Source organism: Etheostoma spectabile, chromosome 7 (genome assembly GCF_008692095.1).
Source record: "Etheostoma spectabile isolate EspeVRDwgs_2016 chromosome 7, UIUC_Espe_1.0, whole genome shotgun sequence".
Taxonomy (NCBI): Eukaryota; Metazoa; Chordata; class Actinopteri; order Perciformes; family Percidae; genus Etheostoma; species Etheostoma spectabile.
This window is the reverse complement of record NC_045739.1, coordinates 29,674,933-29,685,326: the sequence shown is the minus strand read 5'-3', so window position 1 is coordinate 29,685,326 and position 10,394 is coordinate 29,674,933. Positions and strand designations below refer to the sequence as shown.

The following is a 10,394-nucleotide window of genomic DNA, read 5'->3' as shown; positions in this document are numbered from 1 at the left end:
AAATGTGACGCAAATTTGCAAGACTTTAAAAAAGGTTACAGTCTCATCGGTTTGCACAGATTGTCTTTGTCTCTCCAACTGAAGCTGCCGTGGACATTTAAGTTAATGTACAGGACGTCATGATTGATTCGACTGTGTTCCACTCTGGTTTTAACCCTCGTGTTGTCCTCGGGTCAAACTGACCCGTTTCAAACTGTATTTTAATCAGAAATATGGATTTCTTTCAACCAAATTGCCCAGAAATAACATGGATGATTCCATACAACATTTTTGATTACTTTCATTAAATTTTTTGGATGTTTTATTTAATCTTATAGCATTTGAATTCTTTTTTTTTTTTTATGGTTTCAAAACAGTATCCAGACTAAACTTTGACATCTGCCCATCTGTGATCCACTCAACATCCTCTGATCTTAACTATTAGTCAAAACAATTCATAAATTCTGCCTCTTTATCTAAAAACGTATGTATAATTTGATATAAATGAGGTTTGTTGACCATGAATTCCAAGAATAAGTGTAAAACCAATTATTAAACCAGCTCAGGTTTTAAAAAAACGCCAAAACCTGGAAAAAGTGACAAATAAATCAGAAAAAGCGACAAAAAACATCGGAAAAGCACACAAACAAATGTTCATTTTCAATTTTGACCAGGAAGGACAAGTTCATGGATAATGGGAAGACAACACAAGGGTTAAATGAGCAAATTGAAAATCCAAACAAAGGTCACTAGAGATGCACCATCCCTGTAAAGCCCCCACTGCTGCCTTGCAAAAAAACACACATTTAACAAACAATACAGATGTTAAAAATGATGGAACGGAAATCAAGAAAAGGCATTTATATTTGTAAGTAGCTCAGGGTCAGTTATGATGGTGAAGTGGGCATGAAGAGGCTTTTAGTGTCATCAATACAGTACTTCCAACGGGAGGGAGTGCATAATGCTCTTCCTGCTTGATTACACTTTACATCTGACATTTAGCTCAGGTTCCTTCAGGGACCAACCGGTATCAGCTTACTCCTGGAGAATAGAGATCTGTGGGCAAGCCGCTGAATACTAATAATGCCCCAACATCCCAATGTTAAATAATACATCGGAGATCTCCCTGGCATAATGTGGGCGGATAAAATGGCATTTTGTTTGAATAATACAGAATCATTTTAAAGTATAAAGGGCATTCTTCGGTGCTCAAACTGCCTTAAGTCTGGAGCCATATATGCATGTAAGTCGCCTTTGGGTAAAAGGCATTTAAATAATCTTCTGTTCTGCATATTTCAAAGTACATGCAGTTTGAAATGGAGCAAAAAATTAAATAAACTAGCGCTGTCAGTTTAACGCAAACCCATTTTAACGGCGTCAATTTTTTTTTGGTGCTTAGCAAACTTTGTATTTTTTTTACATGCTGTTGCAACAACTAGTAACGTTAGAAAAACTCCCGCCGGATGTAGCTAGACCCAAAACACAACAACAGGTACGCCGCACACACGCCGTTTGGGTTTGCGAGCCGGGCAAAGAGTAGTAACGCTACGTTTTGAGTGGATGGCGAGCGCGAGACGCCAAAATGGACGGCGATAAGTTTCTGGATGGAAAGTTTCTATTTTAAAAGTTGCCAAATGTTCCACTGACGAGACCAAAGTGATCTGTGTTTGATTGTTGTGAACTGAGCTATCATCGCAGCACGGCCAGTCTGAAATACCCCCCCCCCAGTCTGAATTACCACTTGATGGCCAAGCACACAGCTGATGCCAATCCCCCCCCTCGTAAAAGTATTATTTTCCCCCTTTTATTGATGGACAATGTTACATTGTGTGAGAGATTATATGCTCCAAGCGAGAATGTCAGTGGGAAAATGAACACTACATTAGACTATATGCTGAGGGGGTGGTCCTGAACACTACATTAGACTATATGCTGAGGGGGGGTCCTGAACACTACATTAGACTATATGTTGAGGGGGTGGTCCTGAACACTACATTAGACTATATGCTGAGGGGGGGGGTCTTGAACACTACATTAGACTATATGCTGAGGGGGGGTCCTGAACACTACATTAGACTATATGTTGAGGGGGTGGTCCTGAACACTACATTAGACTATATGCTGAGGGGGTGGTCCTGAACACTACATTAGACTATATGCTGAGGGGGGGGGGGGTCTTGAACACTACATTAGACTATATGCTGAGGGGGGGGGGTCTTGAACACTACATTAGACTATATGCTGAGGGGGGGGGGTCTTGAACACTACATTAGACTATATGCTGAGGGGGGGGGGGGGTCTTGAACACTACATTAGACTATATGCGGAGGGGGGGGGTCTTGAACACTACATTAGACTATATGCTGAGGGGGGGGGTCTTGAACACTACATTAGACTATATGCTGAGGGGGGGGGGTCTTGAACACTACATTAGACTATATGCTGAGGGGGGGGTCTTGAACACTACATTAGACTATATGCGGAGGGGGGGGTCTTGAACACTACATTAGACTATATGCTGAGGGGGGGGTCTTGAACACTACATTAGACTATATGCTGAGGGGGGTCTTGAACACTACATTAGACTATATGCTGAGGGGGGTCTTGAACACTACATTAGACTATATGCGGAGGGGGGGGGGGGGGGGGGGGTCTTGAACACTACATTAGGCTATATGCCGATGTTTTCAATAAAAAAAAAAAATGCACTAAGAAAGCTGATCCACTTTTCCATGTTGATAAGAGAATTAAAATGAGAAAACAAAAGAAATAAATGGACATTTCAAATATAATAAAAATGGGCGATTGAGATTATTTGCGATATTATGATATATAATATTTTAATCATTTGACAGCACTAAAATAACCTCAGGAGGTGAAAACAGCTGCTGGCATTGGGGAACATGTGTCATCATATTTGTGTGTCCATACATGCTCTCCGACTCCAAATCCTGAATCACTGGTTTTCCTCGCAGGCAGACACCCCCCTCTCCTGGCAGAAATTTCCATCTTCTTTAACCAGCTCTCTTCTGGTGTCTTTATTTTACACAATGATTGAGTATATTCAGTCTACATTGTATTGGTCTTTAATAGGTTTTCAATTGCAAATAGACAAGTTTTTTTTCTTCAATGTCCCAGGAAATATCCCAACAATCAGCAGCTGTGATGGTACACTGTCCACTTTAACACGTGCACTCTGTGGTGAATGTCTAGTGCCTGAGCATCTGCTGCACGTCTTTATAAGAGCAAAATCAAGAAAAGATCAGGACAAGGTCAGCCTGCTCACTTTCTCCCCAACAACTCGACAGATGCTTGTACTGTAGTAGTATCGGTCCAACGTGATCGACACAGACATTTTTATTTTGTGTAAACCACAACCTTTTCATCTGGCCCGTCTGTACTGCACAAAACATAACCTTTAATGAACCACAAGCTACATCCCAAGTACAGACATTTAAAAGAAAATCAGGAAAAAACAAAGTCTGCAGACACTCTTAAATCAAATATAAAGAATGACGATAAGCACCAAATGCTCTCAGGCTAAGTTTAAGTCAAATCCCATTTTAAAATGAGGAGTTTACCAAATTACGCAAATGTTAAGTCTTTGTTAAAAATTATAATACGAAGAGTGCTCAAAACACATTTGACAGTTAATGTCATAATCTTCTTCCTGTTTTTGTTCATTGTATTATATGCCTTATACAGTAACTGAAATGCAAATGCCAATTTTCTGAAATTTACTTTCCTGAACTTATTTTCATCCAGTATTATGAATCTAAGAGGGAACAAGATAATAGCTGTAACCTTTTGGCTGCACATTAAACAGTTCTGTTTTAATAAAACATTTATATTGTGACATTTACAACATTTGACTTCCCTTCCAAGTGAAGGTCTTAAGTGCTGCTTTTAGGAATCAGGTGTATAAAAATTGAAGCACGTTCGTGGAAAAACAATTAGTGAATGTTCTATCGATCAACCTATGTCACCTTAAAAAAAGTAAGCCTATGCTAAGAATCCAATTTCCTCTCTCAAGAGTCATCTCTGTTTTCCTTTCACAGGTTTCAAAGTGAATTTGAACATTGAATGGGAAATGTGATTCAGCACAGCTACCTATCTATCTAGCTACCTACCTACCTAGCTAGCTAGCTACCTACCTACCTAGCTAGCTAGCTAACTACCTACCTACATGCAAAAAAAGTGCAACAAAATACCAATATTACCTAAGGCAGCTTTGGTATGAAATACGGTATCTCCAGTGTTATGACTGAGTGGACCTCCTACTCACATTTCAGTACATTAGCTGTTGTAAAGAGGTACCACCCTGTCTATTGTCGCCCGGCAGATGGGGCATTTCTTTGGCTCTGGCAGGACGCTGTAGCACTGGGCACAGGCACACACATGGCCGCAGTCGAGGAACACGCAGGAGCGTTCCCGGCTCAGGCAGACGGTGCAGCTGCTGGGCGACACGCTGCTTTCTTCCACGTTGAGCTCACGCATGCGTTTCCTCTGCTGCTCCTTGAACTCCTTGAGCATGCTTCGCTCCTTCTTGCCCTTTCTGTGGTGCTCGTACCGCTTCCACAGGATGAAGAGGAGCGTGGAGCATGCGGCGATGCCGAAGACGACGGTCAAGATCTTCCACAGTCGGACGCTATTCCCCTGCTTCCTGAGCAGAGACTCGTAGTCCAGCCGAGTGAGGAAGAAGCGGAAGCCCTGTTTGGGGGGCTGGAGCTTGACCAGGTTGTTATCCAGGACCAGTTCGCCCACGCCTGTGACGCTGTCTTCCAGCCGTAGCATCTCCTCCGTCTCGTGGATGCCCTTGGGGCGCTCCCCACTGATGAAGTGGCCGATAACGTTGGACAGGGACTGGACCGTGGGGTGGAAGTTCTCGTACGTGGTCTCCAGGTTCAACTCGGCCGCGTCTAGCGGACGTATAACCCGTACTGTGATGGCGATATCGTCGTTGTGAGAGCCGAGGGCAAAGGGAACTGTGTTGGTGCGCTGGTGGATGATTTTCTCGGTGTTGTTCCTGTTCACAAATATCAGTTATTAATGTTCTGTTCTGTTGTTGTACGGCTGCAACTAATGATTATTTCATTACTTTTTTAAATTTATCTGCAGATTACTCTCTCGATCAATAGAGTAGTTGCTTGGTGTACAAAAAAAGTCCACGATAACATCTTCAAATTTCTTGTTTAGTCAGACCAATAGTCCAATAGATATTCAGTTTGTTATGACATAAAATGGAAATCCTCATATTGGAGGAGCAATGCGGCCTTTCTGCTTATTTGGAAATCACTCAAAGGATTAAAAGAATACTAAAATAGTTGCAATGTGAAATCGTTTCAGATCCAGTTTTGTTAGATTATGTCTGTCACTTTAATCACACATAGTTGTTGTTTTTTATTATTAAAAAAACAAGAAAATAAGGTCTTTGGGCAAATTGACGACCGACGCGACATTGCATTGAATGCTGTTTAATGTGCTGCAGCTGAGCAGTTAATTAGCCGTCTAGCCCGCAGACTGAAGTTAGCAGTGCACCTATCCACTGTGAACGTTCAAGGTGCAGAACAAGACTGCGTCCATGTTTGTGAGTGCGATAAGAAGGGGACTCTAGCAGGAAGGCTAATGTGGGCTGCTGTTCAGCAGGCTGCTGTCTGGCCCAGTGGGACAGCGTGCTCGGCCTATTGTAGAACACTGATGTTACTGTGTATGCAAGATTTGATTGGCTGCATGAAAACAAGAGCAACCATCTCCGTAGACCGAGAACCAACAATATTCCGACGAATCAATGAAAACAAAAGGAATCCATCATGAAACCATAATGTATAAAGTTCTTCCTTTTGGTTTCTGATGGGGTTTTTTACCCAGAGGAGAACACATGCTGTGATTTGCAGAGCTAATATATTTGCTGCATAGACTATGGCTCAACAATGCTATTTATTTTCAGTTGGACTTATATACACAATAGCACAGAACTGCCATTTCAGCTTCATCGTGCCTTCTGACGGTCTGAGAATACTCTTAACAAGATTTCAACCCCGTCAGTGACTCACCAGAGATGAGTGGTGCGATTCCACACCATCTTTTCCTCCTTCAAGGTCAGTCTTTCAATCACGCCTTTGCAGTTATCAACGAACTGGCTGCTCAGAGTTTCCTTCACAGATCTCACTACACCTGCAGTGGGCATAGACAGGACACAGTGTGAAACTAATGTTGTAATTATGCATTGTACATTTTAAGTCTACATAAACAAATAATTAGTAGATGTTGGTCATTTTTTTCCAAAGTAAATCTGCACTGCACAACACTGAAGCGTCATGTAGGCTTTCAAGGGGACCCAACAGACCTTCTATGACAGCGTATGGGACACATCGGCCAGGAGTTTCCGACAGGATGTTTTTCAAATCCTGATCAATGGAGACTTTCTTTGCTTCCTGTGGAAAGAAACACGATTAATAAATGGAATATAACAGGCAATGAATGAAAAAGGATAGTTTGGATTTTGGGTTGTGGTGTAGTTTCAATTAGTTAGTTTGGGTTATTGTGTGATTTTGGGGGTTTAAGAAGCAAGTTTTGGAACCAACAAAACTAACCAACACACTAACCAACCAACGCAGCGGTAGATCAGCAACTCCCATCTTCAGCAAGGTAAAATGACTGTTTATGTCAATGGAGTCTGGTGGCTTTGACGAGAGTGGAGACAGAAGGCTCGTTTGAGATGAGCCAGGTCTGCGCAGAATCGATTAAAAGCGGATTGGTTCACAATCGACTTAACACGATGACGTTTTATATCAACATTGTTTTTGAATCGGAGGGATTTTAATTGCCATTTGTCTGATTTGAAGACTTATTCTGTACAAAACACACGTTGTGTGGCTGATAGTTAGATTTTGAAGTCAGAGAAACTAAATCCGTTCAGATCACTGGTCATCTACAGTCTGTTGTTAATTAAGATCAGCATGTAGAGGATTTTGAGAGCTACTCTGTCATAGTTAAAACAACTGGAGACTGTGTACCAGCTGACATGTGGGTCTGATTATACTTAATTAAATCGGAATCGCACCACAGTGTTTTTGTCACTTCCGGTTCAGTCTGAAGGCGGCTGGAATCTGCTGGAAACTGTCCGACTTTACCGCAGCTTTTTTGTCCCCGCCCCCGCTGCTGCCGCCTGCTCTCGTCCACGTTACAGGCGAGGTGCAGTTCATCTCGAACGAGCCTAAAGGCTTCAGTTCCCGCGTAAACTTAAACAGGGCAATGTCACGGCAAAGTAAAGCTGTGAAAATATTCTAAATACAGTCAAACTGGGGCCGTGCCAATTGCCATCTACAGTAGGTAAAACACGGACTATGGATAGATACCTAAAACGTACCTTAAAAAAAAACCACTTCGTAACATACAAGCCATCCCTTTAACACGCTGCTGACATTCACACGACATAGACAGAGTGTGATTAACTGTGACTGACCTTTAATCTGGCAACTGTTGTAGCTCGGCTCTTGTAAATGGAATAGAAGACTGCAGTCAGAGCTGAGCTGGTGGCTAAAACCACGATCTGTGCAGTTGAGGGTTTCCCACTGGAGTCCATCCTCCTGTGATATGCAGCATTCACTGCTGTTGCAAGATAGATGATGAGCAGAGAGATTAAGATGTTACCTGTCACTCAAATTTACGTTTCTTGTTGTGCACAAAACCAGTGGTATACAATTTGGAGCTCTGTGTACTTAACTAACTTGAGTACTGTCATTTTCTGCGGCTTTCCTCTTTTATTCTACAGTTGCTTCTTATAATTATATTCATTCATAATATCAACTTCCCACAGTCTAATGTGACATATTCAAATGTTTTATTCATTCAAAATGAAGTTCAACACACAAAGACAATCAGTTCAATTGCTATGAAACAGAAAAGAAGCACATCCTCACATAATTAAAGATGAAACCAGATGTTTTGGATTACTTTCAATATAAAACGACTCAATTATCAAAATAGTTGCATTTCAGAAGGAAACATTTTACTCCACTACAATCATTTGACAGTTACTTTGTATATGAAGATCTCACAAATGATCATCCTACTCAATATGATGCATTGTTGAAGAGACGTAGATAAAGTTACCTGACTCTCAACCAGCTACCACATAATAATAAGCCTATAATATATTTGATATGGTGCTCACAAAGTGGTATTTCTGCATGACTACTTTCACTTTGGATGCTTAACAAGTATAGTTTTATCTACTTTTACTTCCGTAAACATTTAAATCATTTAAGATTCAAGAGATTTTATTTGTCACATACACATACATACAAGTAGTAGTGAACTGTTGCGCCAAACTCACAGGCAGTGCACACTTCAATTAATGTTACAAGATATTAAAGTTAAACAAACGAAATACCAGAGAATATACTAAAATTAGCAAGATATTTAAGAAAAAATACACACATACAAAATATTAAACACATCCTGACCCTCAATTTGTAACAGTATGTTTTATATGGTATTACTAGTTGTACTTTAGTAAAAGGGTCTGAATATTCCTCCATCACTCAACAAAACTGAGCACACAAACTGACTATGGGCGTCATCAACATGACCGAGGTCCTTTGACAGACCTTGAACGCCCCACCCACAGTCACTACACGTAACATGACACATAGGCTACTGTGAACCTATCCCCTTTTACATGTTTATTGTATAACACACTCAAGGCAAATTCCATTCAAGTAAAACTTACTTAGCAAGGATATAAATCTCATTCTGATAAACTGACCGTAAATTAGCCCAAAGGGAACTGAGCTTACTCATTTCACTCTAGGGTAAATACTAAATTGATGATAGTTCAAAGCGAGGACCACAATGCATCATTTTGCTAGCTTATTTAGCTAATATTAGCCATGACTTCCTTCAATTGTACATTCATTTGAGTCCAGAACGTGAGACGATTTGAGCTGCACATTCACCACTCGACAAGCTAAAATTAACATAAGATAACTTAGCTAATGCTAAGACAACAAATCACGAGCTTGGTGATGATATTACCTTTTGTCTAAAGCCTCTAAAATCCTGAAATCATAGCGTTTAGCGTCGTTAGTTTAAGTACAAACTTGCGTAGCTAACAGTTACATTTCTAGAAGCGTCACACACTTCCTTGATTGAGTTCACTAATGTATGCTAACCTGCTAAACTAGCTAGCTAGCGGTTTGCTAGCTCGAGACGCTCCAGCTAAATTAACACGACTAAACCGCCCGTTTAAGAGATATTATAGCCATCATGTTGCAAAGCATTTTTTTTAGTTTTTTATCATTGATAGCTTGTATGAACCGCGGCTGTCGAAAGGGTTTCTCTAACCTGTGTTCCCTTCACACTCGTTCCACTGTCAACAGAGGTTTAGCAACAGCTGCGGGTCACAACACTTCAAAATAAAAGCTCTTGAAATGTAATGTTCCTCCCTGCCAGCAGATGTCAGTGTCGAGTCAAGTATGATAAATATACACAGGTGTAGACAATAAAAATCTGGGGTACTTTAATAAATCTATCATTATTGCAATTAGTAACACCTGTTTTGTGTGTGTGTGTGTGTGTGTGTGTGTGTGTGTGTGTGTGTGTGTGTGTGTGTGTGTGTGTGTGTGTGTGTGTGTGTTTGTTTACCAGTGGTGCAAGCAGTACTCACTCAGTAACACTTAAATCATAGCCTACTATACTACTTAAGTAAAAGTAGAAATAGGTTACCATAGTCTAAAAACACCAGAGGTGGAAGAAGTACACTGTACTTGTAGCTAGCTTGCTTAAGTAAAAGTAGCAGTACCACAGTGTAGAAAAACTATGTTTCAAGTAAAAGTCCTGCATGCAAATTTTTCAGCAGAATGGCCCATTTCAGAATAATGCAAATGATTTTATTGGATGGAGGTTATGATGCATTCATATTTATCCTACATTAATTTAATGTTGCAGCTGGTGAAGGTGGAGAATTCTATTATTTTTCAAATCCCTTGTCACACTCAAGTATAAGTACCTCAAAATTGTACATAAGTACAGTACTTGACTAAAGATATTGTACATAGTTACTTTCCACCTGCAAACTCAATTACAAGTAAAAGTGCTAAATTCAAAATGTGACTTCAGTACCTACTAGCAGCAAAATTTACTTCACCCTTGTGTTGTCTTCCCAGGTCCAAACTGAAAAAGAACAATATATTTTATGCTTTTCTGACACTTTTTATTACTTTTTTTGATGCGTTTGAGATACTTTTTATAATCCCTTTTTGACGCTTTTTTTTCAAAATATTCTTCATTTTTGTAACACTACCATCAGTATACTGTTCACATCACTAACACCAATATATCACCACTAGTTTTACACGGTTTTCTTTTTCAAATTCATGGTCAAGAAACCTTATTTATATGAAATTATAAAA

The 10,394-nt window shown here is 40.3% G+C and overlaps 1 protein-coding gene across 2 annotated transcripts; it reads right to left on the bottom strand.

Annotated features, from left to right (window-relative positions):
* Window positions 1-3,343: 3,343 nt before the first annotated feature.
* On the bottom strand, window positions 3,344-9,558 carry mul1 (mitochondrial E3 ubiquitin protein ligase 1). Of its 2 annotated transcripts, XR_004332805.1 has the most exons (6): window positions 9,328-9,558; window positions 7,445-7,590; window positions 6,326-6,413; window positions 6,033-6,153; window positions 4,166-5,005; window positions 3,344-4,105 (listed from the first exon to the last, which is right to left on the bottom strand). XR_004332805.1 is itself a non-coding variant. In XM_032521442.1 (5 exons), exons 2-5 carry the CDS (start codon window positions 7,562-7,564, stop codon window positions 4,276-4,278), a joined length of 1,059 nt encoding a protein of 352 aa, XP_032377333.1. In that variant the 5' UTR covers window positions 7,565-7,590; window positions 9,328-9,558; the 3' UTR covers window positions 3,344-4,275. The 2 variants fall into 2 exon arrangements, 1 of the variants encoding a protein (XP_032377333.1); XM_032521442.1 differs by having other exon boundaries at window positions 3,344-5,005.
* Window positions 9,559-10,394: the final 836 nt, after the last annotated feature.

Coding starts and splice junctions, on each gene's coding strand:
- mul1 (XM_032521442.1), bottom strand. CDS start 7,564: ATGGACTCCAGTGGGAAACCCTCAACTGCACAGATCGTGGTTTTAGCC. Junction 6,414..7,444: donor CAACAGTTGCCAGATTAAAG/GTCAGTCACAGT, acceptor TTCTTTCCACAG/GAAGCAAAGAAAGTCTCCAT. Junction 5,006..6,032: donor AATCGCACCACTCATCTCTG/GTGAGTCACTGA, acceptor ATTTGTGAACAG/GAACAACACCGAGAAAATCA.